Here is a 27138-nt window from a genome sequence, read left to right as displayed (position 1 = left end):
AACCTTGTAAAACGCAACTGTGTCTGCCTTTGCCCCCCACCCCCCCTCCAAAAACACACCAGTTGTGAGATATTAAATACCTCCTTTCCCAGGCCGTTCTCAATCACGGGTTTGTAGCGCTTTGCATGTATGTGTATGTTGGGAGCCGCGGTAGCGAGATATTAATTGCCTTGCCGGGTATACAAGTAGCTTTTGGGTTCGATCCTGACCTCGACGCCTGTGTATGTATAGTTTGCACGTTCTCCCTGTGGTCTCGTGGATTTTTATCCAGGTTCTTTGGGTGTTTCCATCTACATTTATAAACGTGCATTTAGAGTATTTTGGCTCCTCTACATTTCCACACGATGATAAGCCACTTCGTTGAGCTATCGTGTGTGGCCAGGTCACTTAGGAAATAGAGCTATGCAGCTCGGTGGGCCATACCTGGTAATATAGAAATAGTTTAATAAAACATTTTTATGTAGAACTTCTTTCGCGCCGTACGTAGCCAACCATGCTCATCGGAGGTGCTTTGCGAGTTCTGCGAGGACACTCGAGTCTTGCGTCTACTTCAAGTTTCAAGTTCATTTATTAGGTGTAGCCCTGTGAGCCATTCGGCTCTTGAATCGGGTGCAACCGCAACAAACATCTTAAAGTGAATACTTGACACCAAGAGCGCAAATGGAATAAATTTGTAATTCGGACCAACTGCAATACTTTTCTTTTTTTACAATTTCTCAATACACTCTCTATTAAAATGTTAGGCGCTTGAGTTATATTTTTTAATAATCAGTTGGGGGGGGGGGAGAGAGATATTTACTTAAAAGTTAAGAATACAAATTTTGGCAGTCTAGTGTTTGATTAAAGAGCAAGAAAATAAACGAAAAGAACTATGTATAGTCGACAGGTTTTTGAGTGATTTGACTAGCAACACGGGTAACACGTTTGTTCAGTTCTAAGTGAAAAAAGAAAAAACACCCCAGCATGTCTTTGTCCCTTGATACAATCAGCAGAATATCTTGAGTTTGGTTTCCTTCTTGGATGTGGCTCTCTTAATGTTTTATATTCGAAGAGAGAAAATGAATGCGCGGCTGTGCCTATGAGTTTGTGTGTACTCGTGCGCATATTCGTACGTGTCTTGTGGATACATTTTCAACAAACCCAAGTTGTACTCACGAGAAGGTCGCCACTGTCGTGCCGGGTTGTACTGTTTCTTGTTTGGTATGATGCCTGACGTTTCGCAACACTTGGAGTGAAATGTCTGACAAGAGGCAATTTGGGTGAGTATTCGGTGGGTGCTCTTTTCTGTCAGCAGTTGTGAGCCAGTTTTGGAATCTCCACATTCCTATGACAGAGGCCGAATTTATATAGAGTGCATTGGCATATATCATGCTTGTATGACAGGCCAACTGTAAACAATGGGTTAACATTTATGAGACACTGCTGGAATTTCTAAAACACAGTAAATTACATATTCTTTGGGTCTTTCGGTAAAGTCACGTAGATAGAATATGAATTCCTGCAGTCACGAAAGCTTTAAGTCAACAGTAAATTACATTGATGAGACATTTTCCCCGGAGGTTTTAAGACCCGTCGCTTCAGGGGAGGGGGAGGGGGGGCGGTTGGCACGCTTCTCCAGAGATGTCCCTGTCCATCTGTGCAGCTGTTCCGGAGCGTGTCGGCAGCCTGGCAGAGCCACTGCGCGGCAGAGGTCGCAAACGGGTACCCGTACCCGGCCGTACCCGTACCCTACCCGTACCCGGCCGGGTACGTGTAGGGTACGGGTATCGGGTACCCGATTGCAACCTCTGGGATGAAGCCATGTTGCAGGCGCGGGTGGGTTGATTCTAGGAACTTGAATTGTGAGAAGAGACAAGACGTTGGGAAATGAGTGACAAACAGTTACTCACCAGTGACTCACGGTCTACCCGTACCCGTACCCGGCCGCACCAGGGTCGCAAACGGGTACCCGTACCCGGCCGGGTACGGGTAGCTGGGTATCGGGTAGGGTACGGGTATCGGGTACCCGGTTGCGACCTCTGCTGCGCGTTCGAGGGCTCCCCCACTACCGAGCGATGCTTGCGTGTGATTAAACCTGCACGCCACCCGTCGCACGAGTTTGCCCCCATCGAAGGAGGAGATACAAAACAAGTGGTGCTCTATAAGGAGTCCTCTCCATAATTGGATTTATCGGATTGCTGACAGACATGTAACAAGGGTCGTGTATGTTTATGCGGGACTAGGTAGTAAATGCAAAGGGTGACACCCTTCTAAACGATAGCTCGTGTATCTGTGTTTTGTGTGTGGGTGTTTGCATCTGGGGACCAGTGGTCCAGTTGATATCACATTGCTCAAAAAACCCACTGACCTGAAATTGAATTGCCCATCACCGCTAGTAGATGAACCGGTTCTGGGCCTCCTCTAGGTTGACTAGGCCTTAAGTGCCTGTTATGTGTAAACATCATCAATGGGGAGACGAAGGTGGCCAAGCATGGGGCTATCCACAACATCCCCTTATGCTGTTGCAAATCTCACAGGTGCTCGCGAATAGCATTTGCTCCTGAAAGTGTTTTTTTTTGTACAACGGAGTTTTACATATGCGCGTGCATGCGCGATACATACATACTTACATGTGCCTGCATGTGGCTAAGTTCTGCAAGCTAAGTCCATTGTGTTTGTGGAGATGAATGTGGGGAGGCAGGGTTTTGAGCGACTTACCAAGACCATTGTGTCAATGAACTCCCAAGCAGCCTGATGGTATCCATGAGCACACAAAGGGGCCTGCATGAGATTCAGTTTCGGAGGAAGGAGAGCTGGTGTCGGATTCAAGACATTAAACCAGCCGCTTAGCTCACCCCTCCGTGTTCCCGTGTTGGCACTTGCTCGCAGTGCAGACCTTATTTATACTCCTCACTGTGTGGGCAGTGGGAGGGCTCGTGTTGTTTTATTTTAAAAAAATGTACATTTTAAAGGAGCTATTATAGTGCACGTGTAAGTTCATGAAAGTGAAGTAGTGTAGTAATAATGATTAAAATTTCTTATTGAATTTATAAAAAACAAACCTCTGTGTTCACGTAAATTATTCATTCATATCCTGTATGTCCATCATAATCATCAGATGAATGCACCGAATTCCTCCTCCAGCATTGTATTGATTTTGTACATGTTTTATCATAATTAACTTTTTTAGAGCTTTGGCCCCTTGAACATGCCAAAGAATCCCACCAAGTCTTAGTTTTAAACGTTAGCGTTCCGATCTTTGAAAGTCCGATTTCAGATTTCGGCGAGCTTTAGAAACGACGACAGGACGCGCGAACGGATGGGACGCACAAGAACCCAGGTCACGTACGGAGAGATTAACCCACACGGCGGCACCACCCTCGCCGGGCTTCTGACCCGGAAGGTGACAGGGTCTCAATGGGCGACGCCATTTCAGACGAAGGCGCCCTTGCTGGAATCAGCAGGAGCTGATGTATCTCGCTGAGAGCACCGGCTCCGCAAGCCCGTCCCGCACAAACGCGACACAAGTTCCCACTGTGCGCCGCCGCTGCGTTTCCTCCCCGGGGCCTCCCGTCCGCGTTTTTTCGTCGCATTATGCGCCGCCTTTGCCGCTTGGCAGACGCGCTTTGTTGAGACGCCCGCCGTTTCCAAATCAATGCCCCCCCCCCCCCTTTGAGGATGATTGGCGTTCTTGACAGTTTGGCTTTCACTGTGCATTTGTGAATGCAGGTGCCTTAAGAGACGCATTGTAATTTTTTTCCCTTCGTCTCTTTTTTTTATTATTTACTTTATTTAATTTCCTTTTTTTTTCGAGCTTGCAGCCATTCAAGTTTGCTTCTTTTTGTAGCAAGGCTTCTCAGTGAGCAGTGGAAGCCGATGCTACTGTTTTCAGCGCATATATATTAGCATGGATGCATGTGATTCCACTTTAGTGCATATCGAGTAACCACAGTCTGCTTACGTGCATATACCATATTGTTGGTTTCATTTTTCTCCCCCCTGTTTAAGGCCTTTTACATCTTATTAATGGTCCATATGATGTGTCATTAGCATTATTGTCCATGATGTGTGTGTTCTTCTCTCGCAATACTTCCAAAACTGTCATTCTTCTTTGTGCACTTTCAATATTTTTATTTTATTTACTAAACTAAAACTACTAAACAGCAATTTTTTTTATTTTAGCAGGTCAGGCCCACTTGAGCTATAGATCTCTGTTTCAGAAGCAACCTGGCCACCACAAATGACAGCTTGACAAATTGGCTCATCAAGTGGAAATTTATAGCAGCCAAATACTCTTAAGCACATTTTTCTAAATGCTTAGAGTTGGGGTCCGCTCAGACTGGACATCTGTGAAAAAGAGCTGAATAGCTCATCGGTTAACTAGAGGATAAATAACGATTCTGGTTCTGAAATCTTTTTGCTTCTTTAGCGAACATTTCCACAACTTTGCTCATTATAATCTTGAGCCCAAATTTGCATACTTAATGTGAATGAACATGCAATTATTTTATTAACTTAAATATAGTCAAAATAATAATTAACGTCCCGTAACTTTAGTAAAAAATGCAGTATTCATGTTGAGTTTTTGTTATTTGTGCTTGTGCACTACTGCCAAAGCATGTATTGGTCACTGCATTGAACGCTTTCAGATGCACTTCTAAGGCTGTCTGGAACGCTCTTCCTTCCAATGTTAGGAAGCCACTGGAGCGATGCCCGTTTAAATCTAGATTGAAAACTAATTTCTTTAGAACTGCTTTTTGTAATGTAGTTTGTCCTTTCCCCGCGCCTCCGATAAGCACGGTACGTATGGTGCGAAAGACGTTCAACATACACACATACGTACATTGCGGGATAATTCGTTTTACGTGCTTAAAAGCAATCGGCTGATTTGTTGTGTTAACTTGCTGGGGTGAGGCATTAAATCTAAGCTGGTTCACATGCAGTTTTGCCACACTTAATGTGCACATTAATATTTGATGAGCAGAATAATTTACATCCCGTTGTGGATCCACTGCCGGATGAAGGTCGTTCATGTATCGATCACGGGGGCTGTTTGACCATACTTCACCACACTGGTCGGTGCATGTTGGTGGCGGTACTGTATGTGCCCAGGACCGGTTCAGATATCACTCGGGAATTAACCTGTGGCCGGTGATTGAACTCGGATCACTGGGTTCGTAGTGCTCCCTCACAGTATTTAGCCGTGACATTTTTTAAAATTTTAGATGCATCTGACTGGAAATATTGTTTTTTGCCCATATTTCACCACTCGTTATGTTTGTCGGAGAAGTGGAGGAGGAGGGTACCAGGGGGAGCGTGGTGGGAGTTGGAGGCGGGTACCATGACCATTTTAGATTTTGCTCGTCCAGGCGCTGATAACAGGTACACGAACCTCTGCACCACCGATTGCCCTCAGCCCTAGTGTGTGCATAAGTAATTATCCAGGATACAGGATAGTGTCGGTGAAACTGTACCATGACTGATGTCAGCTTAGCTTTCATAAGAGTCCTGGGTGGCTGAAGGTCAATAGCCCGGACCAATACACCCCTGACTGTAGGGAGCTCAAATTTCTGCTGGTCCTGGCAAAACCCCTCGCGCTCATTCACTGATTCATTCATTCATAATCTGTTTGCCAGGCTTGCTTTCTTAACTCCCATTCTAAGTTTGACTACGATATATCCTTTGCAGCTTGCTGCAAGCACCTAATTCTTTTTTTATGCTGACAAGTGAATATTTGAAATAATAATAATCATTCGTTATTTATTCAGGACATTCTAAACTGAGGCTTGGAAGTATTTTCTGATTGATGTGTTTATTTCCATAATGTTTATTTTCTGTATGTGGGTATGTGTGTGTGTGGGGAGCGCCAATGTAGCGGTTCGCTCGCTGCGCTACGAACCCGGCGACCCGAGTTCGATTCCCGTTTACGGCCAACACCAGTGACGATTATCTGAACCGATCCTGGGCCTCCACTAGGTCGATTCAGCCTCAAATGAGTACCTGGTGCGGTGTGTAGTAAACATCGCCACTGTGGAGATGAAAAGGCGGCCGGGCGTGGTGCTGGGCACCCACCCCCTCGTGTTCCGTGCCGGCCTTCACAGGTGCTCGCTAACAGCGCTTGCCCCTACAGTCTGTTGTTAGGGCTATGGGGGGGGGTCTTGTGGGGAGAGGTGGGTGGGGAACTAAACACTCAAAATCTACAGACATGTCAGCAGCCTGCTTGCTGTGCTGCTTTATATAACGGCAACCGATTGGTATCAGTTATGTCGCAATATCCGACTGGTGAATTAGCTCATGTCTCAAAGTAGCAGTTTTATAAATCATGTCGTGTTGATTTTGTAAATTTCACGTTCTTGAGATGTAAATCTGAAAGGTTTGCTATTGTTAAACCAAGTGTATTATTGTGCATTGGCCAAATCACCCAAACTGTGACCGATCTCATTACATCTCAGGAGCTAAGCAGGGTTAGGATAGTGTGGGTATCCTCGTAAGGTGACCGTTATGCATACAACAGGGTGTCGTAGGCTGTTTGTGATGCTTTTGTCAACAGGGAACATTGCAGAACAATCTGCACTGACCAGGAGAGTGAAGTATGGTCAAATCAGCCCAACGACTTGCATTGCATGGGGAGGCCCTAATTCAGGAGTTCGCATCTGTGAAAACAAGTTTTTTAGCTCATCTGATTCCTCCAGTTTCAACAAATATTCTGAGGAGTGGATTGATAAAGGGTCAAGCTGTACACGTTTGATCTGTTTTATATAGGACGCCTTCTAGCCCTGCAGGCATGTGTCTTGCGTACATAATCTGCACATGATCCACTGACTCCCCCTCCCACCCCCAGTTTGACAGATTACTGGCATGAACCACCACCATCGCCACCGCAGGGTGCTGCCACGCGTGGTGTGTGATTGTGAGCGCACTGGACTTGCAATCACAGCCGCTGGTTCAGGTCTCAGTTTCTTAAATCCCCCCCCCCCCGTCTCTCTTGTTACATCCAGCAGTATACATTGGTGCGTATTGTGGGGTAAAGTGTGGGCAGGTACTCCGAGCTCTTTCAAGATGTCTGGCCCAAATATCATCAAGAGGGACTCTCTGGGACCCACCTCACCAGCAGTGGCAAGAGCTGTCACCACCGTCACCACACCCAAGATTTTCTATATTCGCATCGGGGTGTATTATTCTCCTCTGTGCAAAAGCGCCTGTGTGGCGACGGCGGAGCACGTACCGTATCGGCCGAAGCAGAACTGGTCTTGATAAAGGGCTTGAGGGACTTAATGCCACGAAATGCCTGCCAGCGTGCGTGTGAATCATTTACAGTGCGCGTGCATGCCCTGCCATCAATAATTTGCCTGCTACTCGCTTCGCATATTTTCTTTGGTCGGCTCGAGCTGATTGGTTGGTGGCAAAGGTGGTGCCAGAATCGAATTAAGGGTCGGGGGGGGGGTTCTGTCAGTGGCCTGGAATCCTGCGGCAAAAGGTGCAAATGTGACTGACGCTTGAGTGGATGGCAGTTTGAAGTGGGGCGGGGGAAGATGTGTGGCAAGAATATAGCTGACACTTTATTGAGAGTGTGCCATTCAAAACAGCTGGGGGTTATCATTCTGATCCCACCTGTTTTATCAATCATTTTGTCATTCACTTCATCGTCACCATCATACCGTGTCTATCCACTGCTGGATGCAAAGCCTCCCCACGCCATCATTATCATTATCCCTCACGCTTGTGATGAAACAATCCAGTTCAATCTTGCACATTATCTGCCCTCTCCTCGATTGTCGTACTTTTGGGCACATTCTCTCCTTTGGCTGCCATGCTGTCACAAACTTCACCCATCGGCCATCATCCCTGTCAGTGATGATGCGTCCTGCCCTAGCCCACTGACTGCATTTCAAGTCAATAAGATGTCACTAATTTGCATTTGTTTCCTCATCCGTGTGTTCCTCTCATCTGTCTCTTGGAGTAATTTCAAGCATGCAGCAGTGCGTGCCTCTTTGCACTTTTTCAGCTTTTTGTTCCATATTCTTTTATTTTTAGGATCCGTGTTATATTGCATGAGTCGACAGATACCACCAAAGACAAAGACCCGCTGTATAGCCTTCAATAGACAGTTGGGTCAAGTGCTGTTGGCGAGCACCTATTAAGGCCGGAACGGTACACGAGGGGGTGGGTGGCCAGCATCACGCCCTTTGTTCTCCCCAGTGGCGATGTTTACACAGCGCACCAGGTATTCATTTGAGGCTGAGTCGACCTAGGGCAGGCCCAGGACCGATTCAGATAATCGTCACTGGTGTTGGCCGTGAGCTAGAATCGAACCCAGGTCGTCGGGTTCGTAGCGCTAACCGCGACACTACCGCTCCCCATCTACAGACGTCATGATACACACACCTAGGCTCTGCTAGCCTGTGTGTGTTTGTTGTGTGTTCACTTAACACAACCTATGTTGGTGAATAGCATCAAACAAATATTTATTTTACATTGTGCTATGGTTGAAAAAGTTATTCGCCAAGCACAATGCTACGTTTCATTTCATCAACCAATATAGTTTCCCAAATGTATACTCCACCTTATTTTTTGTTATCTTCATACACCGCTGTTCAGGGAAACTTTCTGATTTTAAAATTGGATTGATTTTGTCCGAAAGGAAAAAAAAACTAAATCCTTGTTTTCCTGCTCCAGTGAGCAATGGGTCGGCACCCATCATACTGTATTACATTTACACAATTGTTTTTAGATTCGCGTGCGTTTCAGTCGTGGCCATTAAATACCTCGTTTGTGACTTGTGCAATATTCCTTAAGGACCCTGCACTCGTTCTCTGCAATGTCGATGTTGTTGCTGCTGCTGTGCTCACGCACCACCCACGGACGTCCCTTGTAATATAGCTGGGCAACTGGCGAAACGCGACCATTATCTGTATCACAAATAAAATAAACTTAAACCTTTAAACATCTCTTGTTTGTGGCCCTTAGCCAGTGTTGTAAGTCTCATGTCGCCTTGTTGGTGCCAAGCCAAAATGATCTTAAAATACAAATTTACCATTGAGTCATCACTGGGTGGGCCATCATACTTAAGACCATTTTGCTTACGGATTTATAAAATTTGCTTTTACGTTAATAATCGTCAAAAAAAATCTTCTTGTGATTCGAACAAGCGTGCATGCTCATCTGCACTGCTAGACCCTGAGTTGGTGGAATAAATTCCACATTCCTATGGTGGTGGCCAGTTCCCCATAGGATGTGAACACTCTTGGCTCCTCGCAAAGTGTGGTATTCAAAGTGGATCTCTGGCCGCGACTCCCCCCCCCGCCTCAACGCAGGATTTGAACTTATACATATCCTGTCGTGAGTACATACAGCGCTCTAATCACAGTGCCACTGAATTTTGTGCCACAGGGCAAATCTGAAACCCTGCAATCGCATATGGTTTTTCAAAACCCTTGCAGGGGCTGTAATCGTTGATTGGGTTCTTAACAACTTGGACTTAGATATAATCACTCGCCGTATGAGCAAGGCTATGGCTATGCTCCATAAGCCTGCCCATACAGTTTGTCGGTTTAACTGCAGTTGAGCACGCAGTCAACACACACGTGCACACCAAAGGGTATATAATCATAATGACAGCCTCTCTCTGTCTACTGCTGCTGGATGAACTCCTCTTACCAGGTCATTCATGGAGGTTGTTTGACCACAAGTCACCACGCTAGTCACCTTGATTTGGTGAAGAAGCAATATGATATAACATCTGTGTGAAAGAGCTTCATAACTCATCGAATTTCTCCAGCCTAAATAAAGATTCTAATTGTGATACAATATTTGCATACATTAATAATTGATGATTTAGCATGGCAAAATATGCTCAAACCACTGCCATGACTCGCACGGCATGGAGAGGCCCTCATCCAGCAGCAATGGATTCACAAAAGGACTACGTGTACACAATGAGCAACGAACAACAGCAGGTAAAGAACAGTTCTGCCTGTGGAGGAGAGTTGGCCTGGCCACACGGCGAGGCATTGCAACAGCTTGTGGATTTCGAGATAATTTTGTGAAGATGCCACGGGCTGCTGTTGCCTTGCAGATTCCCACTGCTCAAGGCAGGCTTGAGCTGCATCTCCGCTCATGAGCCGGTTCGTTGCTGTGCTTGCCGTGGCTTGCTTTACAGTCAAAAGCGCATTTTCCCAGGGGTCTGCGCCAGCGAATCAATTAAGTCCCGCGCAGGATTTTATTGGCTCTTTGACAGCGATTGCTATCTAATATTGATCGATCGTGGAATAATTCTACCAAAGTATCTGCTTGCTTGCCTACTAACTACATACCCTACGTGGTATAAAACTATGCATTGCTTAATCGATTTTAAATAAGAGGTACACAAATTTAATTGGTAATTGAAAAGAAAATATTTACAATTTGGGGGCCTGTGATTTGAGTCAAGAGACCGATATTTGATTCTTGTCTAATTTTTTGCTGTTGCCGTTTTGTAGAGTGTTTGTGCCTTGAAATATTATGTAATCCTAGCATAAAACTTGCACATAATTTGTATAAGCTGTGGAAGTTATGAATTAATAGATTCACCGGATGGATGTATCACAACTCCTTTACACGTTAACTATTTTAAAAAGAACATTGGGGTAATGCCTATGGCGATTGGTACCTCTGAGACAATTATGTCAATTCCATATTCCTATATGTAAATATATTGATAATTTGCTATCTAGGAACGGCATTCGGTTGTTTGACGCATAATATAATTTAATCACCGCATGTGTCATTCATACCTGCTTTATAAGCAGCTAAATAGATGCATGGATTTTTTGCTTTGTTTTGACTGGATTAAATTGCGCGCAAAATCTTTTAAATCTCAACCCCGGACTAATGCAATAATGTTTTACGTCCCCCACAATGTTTCCATTACAAGTATCTACACTTGCGTGCATGCACACGTGAAATAAATGAGGTGAAATAAATGCCCATTTTGTTTCAACTTTCTTTTGCGCTCCGCAGTCCCGTCCGACACGGAGTTTTTTTTTAGTGCCAGTCGCTGAAACCTGACTCCACGCTAATTCACTGTAGGCTGCCGCTCCCTGAAAAGAATAAGCTGTCCCTTCCCATCGCCCCTACCCCCCACCACCGCCTGCTTCCTCCTCGACCCACAAACCCTGGCTCCAGCAAAACAGGTCCCCTCCCTCCTCCTCACTCCAATCCCTTCAATCGCAAGCCCCCCTTCTCTCCCCCTCGTGCACACTCTCACACACACGCACACACTCGCACACACACGCACACACTCTCACACACACGCACACCTCCCTCTCTCAACCCCCCCTCCCATCTCTCTCTCTCCCTCTGGCCCGCAAGCACAACAAAGGGCCCTGTGTGTGTGTCTGTCCGTCGCCCTGTCCTGCCTGTCAATCGGTGATGGGGGGGGGGCTCACAACACCAGCAAGTCTGCCTGCCGGCTACAACCCAAGATCTCTTTTCACTGCTCGGGCTACTGGGGTGGGGGGATGGAGGGTGTTCGTGTGCCCGGGCCTCGGTATTTGTCAATACGGGATTAAGCACATCATTACAGGGGGAGTTCAAGCTTTCGCCCATTTGGCCAGCCTGTTATATGGGAGTCTAGTGTCCTCTCCATCGGGCAGGTAAAATAGTACTCGTGAAGCGAATTATATATATCTCCATTGTGTGTTCTGGTTGTTTATGGTTGTTGTTGTTGTTTAGGCATGGATGTCCAGATGTTTCTTTTCACTTGCTTGGGAGGTTCTTAAGTATGTATGTTGAACTCCTTTCACACTGTGTGTAGCCAACTGTGCTAATTGAAGTTGGGTGGTAAGGGCAACAAATGAAACACCAAAAGCAGTAGTAACGAAATGAGTTTTCGATATAGATTTAAAAGTGCATAGCACCAGTGGCTTCCTAACGTCAGACGGAAGAGCGTTCCAGACGGCTGCAGAAGCGCATCAGAAAGCGTGCAACGCAGCGACCGTCTTTACAGGGAATGAAGTTCCGAGCACTTTGAGCAAAAACTTGAAACCTCTTGTGGAACTGAAGCCCACCCCCCCTCCTGCCAACTCTCGTGATTTAATATGCTCACTTAATTAATTTGCTTAAATTCCATTCGCTGGAATAACAATCTATAATGTGCAAATTGTGTGTTATCTATTTGCTGCCCTGCTTTCTATGGGCATCTTGTTTCCGTCCATAGAAAGAAAGTATTGTTGTTTTTTTTGGACGATACTGTGCAAAGAAATTGGGGAGGTTTTTCCAAGTCATTCCAAGTAGTGTGCAAGTATGAGTCCCAGGTCTGCCCAAGTGAGACCCAGGTCAGGGAGAGAGGCAAACTCATTTGCTGCCACTGAGCAAAATCGGGGAGTGAAACGTGTACCTGTCAGACGTTGCAGAATAAATATACCAACCGCCATGCCAACCGCAGACCAGCAGACATAATCGTGCGTGCATGCGTGGGTGCGTGCACGCGTGGGTGCGTGGATATTACCGCAGAGGGAAACGTCGTTGATTTTGACAGTCAGAAAGGGATGAACTCGGCTAACTGCCGCCACAGCGCTGGGAGGTCCTGGACACAAAAAAAAAATGCGCGCGCCCTTAAGTCTTAGCTTGTGTTGCTTTGAGCCGAATGCAGGAGCAGGTGTGGCGTTGACAGATGAACAGTCGTCTGTACATAACTTCATGCACAGTGCGATACCAATTCATGCTTCTTTGATCTGCACTTAAACTGTAAGGAGATATAGTCAGAACTTTTTTTATCTTATTTATTTCAAACGTTTTTTTTCTTCCAATTCTTTCCGTCTCCTTTTTTCATTCCCACCGCATGTCCTAGTCTGTACAGTGTTGCAGCTCGGCTGCATCGCTGACTGATTACCGAATGAGCAAGCAAAGGGACTCTGGCCAACAATGACAAATGCATTATCATGACGATGCTCGCACACATGCAGCACGCTGGAAAACAGGAATATTTTAAATGTGTGAGCAACGCTTAAAAAAAAAACCCAAAGGTATAATAATACAATGAATTGTTTTATGGACAAACGCCTCGCTGAGTCCTAAAACACTTTTTCAGGAGGGTCCTACATTGAGATGTTCGGCCAGTGCCGTTAATTTAAGCAACCGGAACGCTTAGAATAGCCACGTGTGCGTCGAGATACCGCTCAAGCCTCCGCACGGATACATTCAGGAATCCATGACACTGCTGTGGTCTGCCGGTCACATGTTAGCCATAGCCCTTGCCTACAATACCCTGCTCTCCCCCAGGCAGTCTCCCATCCAAGTGCTAGCCAGGCTCAGTGGGCCCATTCGGAGTGATTTTGGTTGCAGGAAAGATATGGGTTTAATAAATACGATAGAGCCGTCCTTTCGCCAAGACAAACATTCTTCAATATAATCAGTAGATACATGCAAGCTTGCTGGAACAAAAACAAACTCTGGTTTAGCCTCACAGTGTCCAGGCAATTGATGTGAGTGAGCACTAATATCCTGGTCGGGACCACTCACAACTGACTGCCTTTGTCTCCCCAGTGTTGTTGTTGAGCGTGCTGCACTGGCTGAGTTGACCTAGGGGAATCCCAGCCCATGTTCACGTAGCGTTGACCAAAACTGACACGCACACATTTGTAAACTCAAGTGTAAAGTCGGTGTATCTCACCGCTTGAAATAGCGTAGGGCGTGCACTCCTCTTCACTGGTGGTCCTGAGCCAGTGGTGGACATTCCACATTCACGTTGCTGGGGCCAGTACCTAGAAAACAACCACCGTTCACATCTCTCAAAGTGGTAGAGCTACTCGTGTTATGAGCTGTTACAAAGGTTAAAATAAAAGGACGGTAATTGAGAGACGCGGAGCTTCCTGCGCACCTGCGATGTGTGAATGCGCCAGCTGTGAGAATACCTGGTCGGGAAATGTGCAGGTGGTGATGTGTGAATACACAAAGCATCATCCCATACCGCGTCTTGACCAAACATTACATCAGCGTGGGCTCCCAGGGCTCCCAGGGGCTCGCCAAGGGCGCTCGTTTTAACCCCGAGTCGTCTCAAAGGCGGTGGCGGCGAGCGAGCGACCACTTTGAGCAGCGATGAGTGACGTGCGGTGAGCACGGCGTCTTGAGTGCGTGAGATATACAATGGTTCTGTCCGCACGGGCAAATATCTCATGTGTGCAGCAGGTTCCATTTACGGACGTTGAGGATGGGGGGGGGGGGAGTTTGTTCAGTCCATTGTGTGGTTAGCATGTGGACATGTTTTTGGATGCAGTTGTTTGAATTGTGTATAGTGCTATGGATAAAACAAGAAATGATGTGACCTCTCTCCCAATGTTGGGTTTATGGGTTTGTTAATGCACGAATGCATGCGTTGTCCAATGAATGCGATATGAAGATGCATGTGATGTTATGGTGGTGCATGAGCCTTAAATACATTTGGGAGAAAAAAAATTCCAACATTCAATGATATTCAGTATACGTTAATCTACATATTATATTGTTTTTTTGGAACTAGAAATATTCTGGTAATTGAAATATTACCGGTTATTGCATTATTTACCTGGCTGCACTGATAAGCGTGGTCAAGTACGGTCTAACATCCTCCATGACCATTGGATTGACAAAGGGCTGGAAATTATTACAATTGTTTCATATCGTTAATACCGTTGTTTCGCTCTCTAAACGTGCAATGGTGAACATCATGGTGCTAGCAATAATAACGGATGTTTAAACCGTGATGTCGGCGTTGATCATGACTGACACTTTTTACCTTGCGGACCAAAAAAACACCGTCCTAACCCTTGTCACTTTTTTTTAATTGTGTCTTCTCAAACAGAGATCTCAGCATGAACAATCTGACCGACATCCCCGCTGGTGCCTTTCAGCAGCTGAAGTTACTGGAGGAACTGTAAGTGTGATTGAGTTACATTACACTGTACCGCGCACTGGGCGATGCACCCTATTGAGGCACAACGCCAGAAGTACATGACACACTTGTTTTGTGCGCAGCTGGCATTCGGTGCCGCGTGTCGCCCCGCTGTTAACATTTCAACGTTGTACACACTCGCTCGTAATCGTGTGTAATTACCACCCCCGTGTGCAAATGGAATCGCGCCGGGTTACAATCGCGGTCGTGTTTTATCGCTGGCTGCCGTTAGGCTCGTGAGATTCAGGTTTGCGAGTTCGACTACCAGCTATAAGGGTCGGTTCAGCCCATCATCCCTCCTTGGTTAAACTAAAAAAACCATACAATTTTTATTTGACAAAGTAAGGCCCACTAAGCTAAAAAGCTCTTTTTGAGAAGCAACCTGGCCAAAGATGACAGCTCAACAAATTGGCTTATCACATGGACATTTATAGCAGCCAAATACTCTAAAACGCATGTTTCTCTATATGTGTGGAGGGAAAAACTGGAGGACCCGAAGAAAAATCCATGTTACCAGGGGGAGATAGACATGCAAACTCCAAATATACAGGCGTCAAGGTCGAGATTGAACCCACGATCTCGTGCGTAACAGGCCAGGGAGTTATCTTACCACCGCGGCGCCCCAGATTAATAAAAATGAGAGCTCCTGTGTGCAAAATCTTATGTAGAGGTTGGTTCCCACCATAGTAATGTGGAATTTCCACTGTTGGCTCAGGGCCACCAGTAGATATGAGCACCTGAATGGTTGTAAAAGCAAATATATATTTAGATTGTACACAACAAGCTGTAAAACTGTTGTCTTTGGGGTGCGTCACCACCGCTTATTATCATACGATAATTATTTGTAAATACGTGGCTTTGGATAATTTTTCAAATGAAAATCACCTTCTTGCAGCAATACTCTACTGCGCATGGTGTGTGTATGTGTAGTGACTGACTCAGAGACACTTAAGAGTAGGAGGCACTCTGCTTATTAACACGGCCTGACAGTAACACTTAGCAACTACGGTGCCTAGTCAGGACAGCTGGCAGACTGCCTGACTGGCGACGCCGTGATGGTAAAGGCGGTGAAGGCAGTGACGAAGACTCCAGCAGCACGACAGAAACGACAGCCCCGAGCTCCCCTCCCGGGGCCCCTCTTATACTGTCAGCGTTGCCTGGCTCCGCCCCGGCCACGCCCCCCTGCTGGAACCTACCAACGGGTTCTCGACCTGCCCCTTCCGTGACCTTTCCCCTACATCCCTCTCTCTGGTCTATCACGTGGCCTGCTGCCAGTCAGGGCTGCTGTAGCTGCAGATCCCCTTCACTGCCAGCAACAAGCGCTGTGCTGCTGAGTGACCGATTCTATGCCACTACACACGTATGCTAGTCCAGGTGTTTGTTGGCTCAACAGCAACCAAGAACATTTAACGCGGTGTTTAAATGTAAAGTACAGTGCGTGGAACTGCAGTTATCCGAGCCTGCCTCTTTTTGCATATAATCGCATGGTTAATCCTTTTTATGCATATAATTGCGTAATAATATACCATCACGGAATATAATTACCTCTTTGCGCATATAATCACACCGTTCATGCAACCAAACGTAGACCCGCCCTGCTGCCTTCCACGGTTTCGCCTTTAATTGCGCAAGCGCGCATTTTTGTTAATCGTGTTAGTTTGGCCGTCGGAGTCAATCGTCATCTGGGCCTCACCGTCATTTGAAAAGCGCCAATTCTCGCAGCATTGGATGGGAGGATGTCTGGTTCCGCTGCTGCCATGCGGACAGAAAGCAAGGCACCACGGAGGAGTAAACTAAAAAGTTAAAGGCGTTGTTATGCTTTTAAACCCATCCACTTACCGGGGTCCAAATATCGCCTCTGGCTGCAGTGTGATATGGACGAAAAATAAAGTATAATTGGAGTACAGTCAGCTGATGGGAATTTAACAAAAAACAAAACCTCAGGCCCTAATGTTTGCAAGAAGGAAATGTGTGTTTGTGGAAGTTTGCCTCGCCGAGCAATTATATTTGTTCTTCGCTGCTAAAATAATCAAGGTACATTGAGTAAATGTGTTCGAAACTCTGGTTAAAGTTTGGGAGGCTGACTGATGTTCTATGTAGGGTGTTAATGGTCTGCTCTTGGTCACAAATTGCACCACAAAACACCCATCACTTGAATTTGTTTTTTCTCCAATGTTTGCCAAGGCCAAGTTTTTTGAGCACTTAATGCGAAACCACAATTTGGATGGAACTGATAATTCCATCTCATTATGTGTATTGAGAGGGGTGGAGGGGTGGCACAGTGGTTAACACACTGTGCCTCTGAACCCTGTGACCTAAGTTTCATTCCTGGCCACGGTTAACTTAAGTGGCAAGTAATATCTGAACTGGTCGTGGCCTCTCCCTTCGCTAACACATACCGACCAGCACAGTGAAGTATGGTCAAACAACCCCCTCACCAACAGTATCTGCAGGTCTCCTACGGTGGATTCACAAAATACTAATGATTATTATGACTGTTATTAACCAGGCATGTGGCTCTTTAGTAGCGAGTAGGTCGATGAGTTCACATTTTATTTAGGGGTTGACTCGGCGAATCATCACTCCCGGGGTTGTTAAAATAAGTACTACTTCATGTCTAAGTCAGCCGTGGGTTTTCTAAAGATAGATTCACTCCTCCAATAGCAAAGTGGAATTTCCATCAACGAATTTGTTTAACCAGGAGATGAATTACCGACGAGGTAGGACAACATTACGGCACATTGATTAAAGCCATGCAAAGTAGGCCAGTGAGACGGCAAAGTCATAATCAGAATATTTATTGCCACTGGAGGAATCCGATGAGCTATAAAGCTCTTTTTTTCTAAGGATGTCCAGTAGTCCGTCGTCTTATGAGGGCGGCCACCGCTGCTGCCCTCCTCCGCAGATGGCGCGCGGCGTGTGTGCCCCCGCCCCGCGCGGGTGCGGAACGCGAGCTGGCGCGCGGCTCGTGTTGCGCGCCGCCCCGGGCGGTCCCGGCTCCCGGCGCCCGCGGCTGAGCGGAGGTGCGGAGGTGCGGCCGGATGCCCGCCCGTCTCCGCTGGGCGTGGGCGCAGCGAGCCTCGTGTAATTGATGACGACTGTCGGTGACATGTTCTGCCGAGAGCACCGTCTCTCGGCGGCTGTGCGGGGCGCCTGTTAAGGGTCGCAGAGCTGACCTAGCGGGAGGGCTCGCGGAGCCAAGCGGAGGCATCGAGACGCGTGCGCAGCTGCCTGCCTCTGCAGCAGGGTTGGAGCATCTTCTTGGTTCTTTCGGTAAAGTCACGTAGAAGGGAAATAATAAAATAATAAAAATAAAACATAATAAAATAATTCTCACGAGGTTTCGGCCACATTCATATGCTGTCTCCCCGACAGACCTGGTCTTCACCTGAGGACGGCTGCTTGCGTTGTGGCCGAAACGTCGTGAGAATGTTATTTTATTATGTTTTATTTATATTATTTTATTATTTCCCTTCTACGTGACTTTACCGAAAGAACCAAGAAGATGAATCCCTGCAGTCACGAAAGCTTTAAATCGAAATTAAGGGTTGGAGCATTTTGTCTCCTCTTTCCGTGGCTTTGGAACTCCCATCTTTCTTCTGGCTTTTAAACCGTGTGTAACCTGACTCGCTGTCACACTCGTCTACTTGTCCTCTGCCCTAGCTCTGTGTGTTGCTGGCTGCTTTGCATGATCTATGAAAAAGAGCTTCATGGCTCATCGGATTTCTCCAGTATGAATTAATATTCTGATTCTGATCAACTTTGGGCGATGGCAAAAGTGGTTTGTGCGCAGTGCTATGAGCCTGACAAACCCGAGTTTAATTTCCAGCAACGGCTCGCGTATGTGGAGAGTAGCTCTGTTCACCAACCCACATTGACTGGGTGGGGTGAAGGTTTGGTCACAAATTCTAGATTTGAAATTTTCGTGACTGCAAGGGTCCATACTCTTTGTTTTTTTTCGGTAAAGTCACGTAGGTAAAAAAAGAAGAAAATAAATTTATTTTTTAAGAAGAAAATAAAATAAATTTACTTTTTATTTTATTTTTTTACTTACGTGACTTTACCGAAAAAACCAAAGAGTATGGTCACAAAACCTATGGAACTTCATGCATGAATAACAGAAACTTGACCAAAAAGTATGAGGAGGCCTTCATCCAGCAGTAGATTTACAAAGGGCTTAAATATATATTTTTCAATATGCGACCTGGCTACAATTCAGCGATCACTCGTAAATGTCCAGGAATATTGCGAGGAAGCATTTTAATAGGACTTGCAATAACCTATCTTCAAAGGCACTCACTGCTGTTGCCTATTAGCAATAATCTTGGGGATTGTAAATATTTCTTTAGGATTCTTCTGTGTCTCCGGTCTGCTATTGAAATGCATTTAGATAGACATTCCATTTGGTTGTTTACTTAGCTCCAGGGTACCAGACTTGAAGACTCTCATGGTCAGATTAGTAGGAAAACCAGAAGGACAATAAATCAGTATAGACCAACACTCTTAAGGCAGGGCCTTGTTAAAATTATATACGTAGAAATAAATAACAATGTAGTTGTCTGGAAGTGGTCATGACAGAGAGTCGTAAAATACGGACAACTATTGGAAGTTAATCAGGCCTCCTTGCTGGCCTCCTGTGGTTTATAATCCGTAATGAGCTGACGGAGATGGAATGATCTGGAATACTTTTAAGGAATTTTTTTTTTTGCGAGATTACTTCAAAGGAGGTCCATATCTATTCCCTGTCAAGTGCCTTCACAGCCCATTCAGTGCGAAAACTGATTTATCACATGGGCTTGGTAAGCTCTTCCCCCTCTGCTCTTCATCCATTTCGTCCAACTTGTATTTTTCTCCCGTTCTTCCACCAGCCAAACGACACGTTCGGTTTCCTTGGAGTAGACTTTGCAATGAGAGATATCTGATTAACATCCTGCAAAGCCATCCCCCATCCATTGTGTTGCTTTATGTTGACCTACCGGGAGCCTCCTACTTGCTTTCGGAGCTGTCTACAAACACGCTGCCCTGAAATGGCCAGCGCAAATTCCTTTCCCCTTGCCAGGGGCGACGTGCGGCTGCATGTTAGCCGGAGCCCAGCGTGATTGCAGGAGCTCCAGCTTCCAGGCATCCTGTTTACTCAGGATATGAACGCGGGGCTCGCAGGGCAGGCGGTGCAGTGCAATTAATCAGGAAGCAATTTGCTTTTTGGAAATTGGCAAATATTTTCAGTCACAGAAGATTGGCTGACCCTTCCCTCTTGTTTTCCTATAGCTTCCCCCCCCCCCACCCGAGCCGATGCAGCCAACCGACTTGCACATATACATCCCACCCACCCGGCCTGCCTGCCCAGCCATCGCAGTCTCTCTAATTGAATTTGGGCTTTGCCTGGTTAATTTTAATGGAATAAGCTGGCCGGTGTATAATTAGTTGCAATGGTGATTGTTGCGTTTAACTGGGAACGGCTCCGCCGAGCTTCTGTTCTTTTCTCTGCCATGGATGTTTGGACAAATTCGTTTCGAGCGATGTTTATGAGTGGGAGGAAACAGGAGTGCCCGGAGAAAACCCACGGCCGATTTAGGTGGGGGGGGGGGGTAACACTCAAATGTGGCACGTACTTGCTGTGCTGCCTCCTCCAGGCACCGCCATGTTGACCTGCACACGCATGATTGTTCAATATCTCTGGGATACACCCGTTTGTCCTCAAAGTTGCTGTTTCACAGTTTTCCACTTGCAGAGTAAACATATTCTTTGGGTAAAGTCACATAGATAGGTTCAAATAATATCACAAAAACCTACGACGTTTCGATCGCAACACAAGCATTCGTCATCAGGAACAGTGAGTGAACAATTGAGTTTCAAATACAGAATGTACCTGAAGTAAACCGTAACATTTTATGCTTTTCAAATATTTTTAAATTATGTTACTATAATTCACACTTCTTTGCCAATCCACTGTTGGATGACGGCCTTCCCTATACCATATTACTAAGCGGGTTTTTTTTTAATGAATCCTCACACTGCTCTGTGTGGGTTGGTGAGGGGGAAACCCAGGACCGGTTCGGATAACATTCACCACAGATGGTAGCCGTGGGCTCGGGACCGAACTTGCCGGGTTCATATCGCAGTGCGCTAACCCCGATACCGCAGCCCCACCCGACTCCAGCTGTATTTGCCACACACACACTCGGGAACTCGCCACCACACAGGCAGCGGTAGAGTTGATGTTAGTGTGGGACAAATTTCGTTGGGCAGTTTTGTTTGAGACCATGACAAAGTGTCTGTTTATTCGACCTTTGATGATTCACCCGAACGCTCTCCCCACTCGCGATTAGATTAATCGTCATAATTCAAAACGTTTGGTTTACCTTTTCTGCCGGGAGTTTAGCAGCATGGTGTCATGTAGACCCAATTCTTATGAGGTATAACGAATGGTTCTTGAACGCATTGTTCGATACTTGTGTCTCGAGTCCTAGAATTTATTTTAATCAATGAATCTGCATCCTTACACCGATGCTGCTTTTCATGGTGTTCAACTGTGTTTGGACTTAAGCAGCAATTGTGTAGTCCATCGCACCTCTTTCAGACGGCGTCGGGCTGAATTCACTTTGTGATATCATCATGGCTCTTGTTTGTGCTAAAATAATGATGTATAATATATAGATGCTATATAATACAGTGGCTTGTAAAATGTAACTAAGCCCACCCAATTCACTTGGGTTTAATATTACCTTCCGGTTATTGTTGGAAAAGAAAAATGTGACATCCAGACGTGTGAACTTTTGGTTTCAGCCTCTCCGTTTCAAGTGAGATCAGCTCATCATTGTTGTGTGCTTTTTGCTTTCCTGGTCACATTGCAATAAATCCGACGACGGCCCACTGCACATGACCAAACAATCGCCCAGTGCCACACTGAACTTGTATTCATACGGTTTGGTACAGGAGGTTATGTTTACTCGTATAATGACTTACGTGCGATGAAGAAGGACGATTACCCACAACGTTGCCCATTTCTTTTTTCAATTTAAAGCCACAGTGCTATTGATGAGTGTGAATATTTTATTTTAAACATAAAATATGGAAACGTTCTAGAGAAAGCTACGTTTTATTTCAAAGCCTTTGAGCGTCTCTCGCCAATCTCAAGACGCCCGTCGAATATGTTAACATTGAGTCCATTGCTTCGTTCAAAACGCAGCAACCGATTGTGTTGGTGTACGCGTGAACGTTGACTCCTTTGTAGGAGTTTAAAATCGGATTGTGGTGTGAAGCTGTAATCACTGTATTTGAAAGTAAAAAAAATCCCTCATTTTCAGGAATGCTCTTAACGGTTTTCATAAAGGAAAAGGCAAAATAAACTCCTGTAAAAAAAAAACACCCCACCAGCACAGACTAACATTTGCTGCGGTAGCTTCAATGGCATGTTGGCTAGGGAAGTGCCGAGCGAGGAGAGTGTGTTTTCTGTGCTGTCTTCTCAACGCGTGGGGACGTTTGCTCGAACCAACACGAGGACAAAAAGGCCTTGCTTAATTGAACCGAGCTGTTCTAACAAAACGTCTGCATTCTTGAACAACTCTGCTGTGTCTATGCTCTCTGCAATGCAGGCACCTGGCTGGAAATGACCTCTCCCACCTGGCAGCTGGGACCTTCCTGGGCTTGGAAAAGCTGCGTGTTCTGTAAGTGCTCATTCCATTCCCTTTTGCTTGTTTACGCTGGTGCACATTCATCGGCTTTGTCATTGTCAGCTCTGCTGCCACCGCCGCGGTGTTAACGGTTTAACAAACTGGACTTGCAATGCAGAGGTTGCCTGTTCAATCTCCTGGTGGTGCAAGTTTTTTGTAATGCTCCCCCCCCACACCCCTCCCTCTGTCCACCCAGCAGTAGAAATGGCCTTACCACAGTCAATTGGCAGATGGCGTGCCAGTGGGGTAAAGTGTAGGTTCTACCCACCTCTTCCGATGTGTTTGGCAAACATGCAAGGATAGGGACAAATTCCCTCTCGAGCGGGGGTGGGCTCTCATGAGCTCCGTCTTGTCGAGGCCCTGCCGCCAGCAGCGATGTGAGCAAGCAATTACAGGCCTGCACTTTTACTGCCTTTTTAAAACAGTGTAATCAGAAATTGCTTGGTTTAATGTTTCTGTTTACTCAGAATACGCACAGGGCTGATATTTTAATGTTGAAATTGCGCCCAAAGGCTTCTGCTAGGAGGATTGCAAGCCCATAACGAATAAAGACTGAGCAACCTAAACTCAATTGAAATAGGGGAATCAGTGCTTTAGACTATATTGGCAAGATAGCCATCTCAGGATTTGGAAAAAGTCAGCTGTAATGGAAACCGAGTTGTTAATGAAAATGCACAGGGCTTTCTTTTGATCTTTAAAGTTGGATTCCGCCATGCATTCTCATGCAAATCTTTTTAATCCTCAAATAGCCCAGCCAATAGCATTGTCTTCTTGTCTTCCGACAGACCACATTCGTCAGTATCCGGGCATGTCTAAAAGAGCGGAATTGTGCACAGACACACACAGAGAGAGACACATTTTTAGTACTTTTATATCTGAAGGTATATAATTCGTAAAAAAAAATTACTCCCTCTGTGCTTTTCACTGATCGACGTTAATGTTACGTGTTGACTTGAGATTTCTACGACTACAAACTGTACCTCGTACGATCTCCAGTATTGCGATGCATCTTACTACGTGCTCTCAAGTCCATTGTGTTTTCATTTTTATCTAAATCCTGGCTTTACCCATTTACCACAACACACACAACACACTGAAAGGGAAACTATGAACCCCCCCCATAGACATGCAGACTGACGATAATTTATTTCTTTCACGGCACTCACGAGGGGTTGTGTGGCTGGAACCACAACCGCTTTCAATCCGCTGCTGGATGGAAGACCTTCCCACGCCGTGTAGGTCACGGAGCTTGTTTGACCAGGCTACTCAGTGCGGGGAGATAAAGGAGGTGATGGGGGGGGGTGCCAGGGGACAGGACAAGTTCTGATATCATCCACCATCGATGTTAGCTCTGACCGGTATTCTAGTCTTGCACTGTTCGTGCGTTTGAGCTATCGAATGGTTAAAGGGTTTGTTGTTGGGTGGTGGGGGGCGGTGGGGCGGCCACGGTCTATGAGAGTGCGAGTCACATGACCACCTTGCCCGCCAGAGGGCTGCGCTTGTGAGCGGCATCTGGCGTGGGCTGTGGGCGCCGCTCCACTTCATTAATCGCGGGCGTTCACTCCTGCGCATTCACAAACAGCCCGCTCGCAGACAGCGCCGTGTCTGTGTTTAGCATTCCTGAGAGGTGCCCACCAGTGACGAGACAGACAAACATCTCCACTTCGTGGTCTGTGTCTATGGGGAACGGTGGCGCAGTGTTTGGTGAAATGTGCGACAAAACCCGGTGTGCCGAGTTCAACTGCCTGCCATGGCTGAGTTCACAAGCGAGTCTTATAAAAAATTTGTCCTCTGCCACCCATCCTCCTCCCCCCTTTGCAACCACATGTGGTGGAATATGGTAAAATCGACATGTGGGGAAGCCTTCATCCAATAGTAGTACTTTCTATAGGACTATATAAGGGGCTATGTATAGGATGATTTAAGGGATCTTTATTGCATGTGTTTTATGCGTGTAGAAGTTTATATGTAAGGGCCAGGATTTAGAGGAAATAAATAACGAATGGACTTGAGGAGTGCTTAGGAAGATTATATAAGTATCAATTTACTAATACCATGTGAGCAGTCATAACAAAGCCTTTTATTTACATAATTTTATAAATAATGTTGATTAAATATGCAACCGTATACGGGTGCTTATGCCGAGCACTGCGCTGTAACCCCGGTGACCTCGGTTCACTTAGGAGAAATGCAGTACATTAGGGGCAAGCATTATGTAAACCTGTGCCGAGCTTATCCGAGGTCAACTCAACCTTAACCGGGTATGATGTGTGAATAGCAACACTGGGGAGACAAACGTGGCCAAGTATAGTGATGGTCTTACCACCTTTGCTGGCCTTAATAGGTTCTTGCTCACCGAACTTGCCCTTACAGTCTGTTGAGGCTATATGGGGTGCTTTGTCTTTGATATGGGAAAAAACAAACAGTTTTGTAAACCATAATTATAATAATTACTATACAGGAAGAAGGCCTGTATGTATGTATGTTGAACTTCTTCTGCACCGTATGTAGCAAGCCCTGCTAATCGGAGGTGCGGGGGAAGTATAACATGAACAACATCTCCGTGATATGTTCTTCACCATGCTGGCTCGTGCAAGTTTCTGAAGAGGAGGAAGCAGCCAGAATAGATTAAAGTGTCACTCGCCACTGGAGTTAGTGGAGGTTCGGAATTGAACCACGGTGGTCGGATTAATAGCGCAGTGCACGCTAACCACCACGCCGTCGATTCTTCCCTTTTAATATTTTGTTCAAAGTCGTTGCATAATGTATTGCTCAACCCAGTACACTTCTCTGTATTGACATGCTATGCTTCTATCGGGTCAGTTTAATTGCTGAACAAAACCATATATAGCGATGTATTATTCACACATTTTACAAAATGTCTACATTTACGACCACTCGCATGGTGAGGGTTATCCTATTTTATTATCATCATCTTATTAAGTCCTCTCAAGCCCGTTTGTGATCTCATGTCTCTAACGCCTAGCTTCATCCAACAAGAAAATTAAACACAGCTGGATTTTGTTTATCAGTGCATATGGCCTGCTAGCATATGTGAATCAGCAACGGAGACACTGACAAATGAAATGGATCAAAAGCTGAACAGTTTGGGAAGAAGCTTGAGAGATGATTGTGTGGAATTACACAGAGAGACAGAAGGATGCGACACGTCGATCAAATACATTAAAAGACATCCATTCAGACTGTTAAGAAAAGTAAGTGGGCTTGGGTAGGACACGTCACTCGAAGGGTCGATAGCTGGTCGTCCAAAACTAACGACAGAGTCGCTGCTCAAAACACACTTGGCACATCTTCTTGGTTCTTTCGGTAAAGTCACGTAGAATGGAAATAATAAAATAATAAAAATAAAACACAATAAAATAATTCCCACGACGTTTCGGCCACAACGCAAGCAGCCGTCCTCAGGTGTAGAACAGGTCTGTCGAGAATCCCTGCAGTCACGAAAGCTTTAATTCGAAATTTACACTTAGCACGTTCACTGCATCGATGGAACATTGAAATCGTCTCTTGCAAGAGAGACATGGATTGTTATGTAGCAAGGCCACGAGGAAATGATGGGGGCTTAGGGGGGAGGCTTTCATTCAGCAGTGGATAGCTCATGGTACATGTTGATGGGTATCTGCATAACCGGCCACTTTGTGCAAGTGACAAAGTGTACTTAGGGTATGGAAGCAATTATATTATTATTGTTGCTATCTCGATGATAAATCGTGACCGAGATCGCAGGGAGCATGGTGGTAATGGCGTGGATAATGACAACACCGATGATGATGCTGATAGGTGTTTTTCCAAAATGTTTTTTGCTGTCTTGGCCGGATGAGCATTCCAGCTTTTAATCCTAGTTCATTTTTATTTGACAATTTTTCTTGGAAGTTATGGGGCGCGTCCTTGGGAGAGCTTAAAGTTACGTAAATAAAATCCAAATTCCTCCACACTACATCTCTAGGAGCGTCTTCCCACCATCCCTCTACAGAAGGTTTGGTTTTAAATTCGATCAGTCTAAACTATACCACACATTATATCACGAGTTGAATAGAATTTAATGAAGAAGCTTACGTTAGGAATTGTGTGCCACTTTCAGGACCTTTTTCACATATGTATATGAAATGGGTTAAAGCTTTCGTGACTGCAGGGATTCATATTCTTGGTTCTTTCGGTAAAGTCACGTAGAAGGGAAATAATACAATAATAATAATAAAAACATCGTGAGAATGTGATTGTTTTATTTTTATTATTTTATTATTTCCCTTCTACGTGACTTTACCGAAAGAACCAAGAATATCTATGAAATGGCTTTATACCTGCAAATAATTTCACTTCGTTCAACATTTTCCGACAAATAAATTTCACAAGCGCTATAATCCTTGAAATTATCTTTCACTTAGTTTCAAACATTGGACTCCTTGAAGCATTTTTTTTTAAACCCTTAAAAACACAAATATCATTCTTTGAGAATGGACCGCACACAAATGTTGACACACGGGGCTGTAATAATTACATTTTATACACGCAAGAAAAACATGGCGTTTGGGCTTGTAAACATTCTTCGAAAAGCCC

General features: G+C 45.5%; 1 protein-coding gene across 1 annotated transcript in view; it reads left to right on the top strand.

The window, feature by feature from the left end:
* Nucleotides 1-27138, top strand: part of LGR5 (leucine rich repeat containing G protein-coupled receptor 5) — a 94583-nt gene that overhangs the window by 28850 nt on the left and 38595 nt on the right. The window contains exons 3-4 of the mRNA XM_078863603.1: nt 14798-14869; nt 22483-22554. Of these exons, the coding sequence (XP_078719729.1) occupies nt 14798-14869; nt 22483-22554 (144 nt within the window). The remainder of the gene's footprint in view (nt 1-14797; nt 14870-22482; nt 22555-27138) is intronic.

Source organism: Lampetra fluviatilis, chromosome 16, assembly GCF_964198595.1.
Source record: "Lampetra fluviatilis chromosome 16, kcLamFluv1.1, whole genome shotgun sequence".
NCBI classification, from domain to species: domain Eukaryota; kingdom Metazoa; phylum Chordata; class Hyperoartia; order Petromyzontiformes; family Petromyzontidae; genus Lampetra; species Lampetra fluviatilis.
Note: the sequence above shows the minus strand (reverse complement) of the source record. Positions and strands in the feature narration are given on the sequence as shown.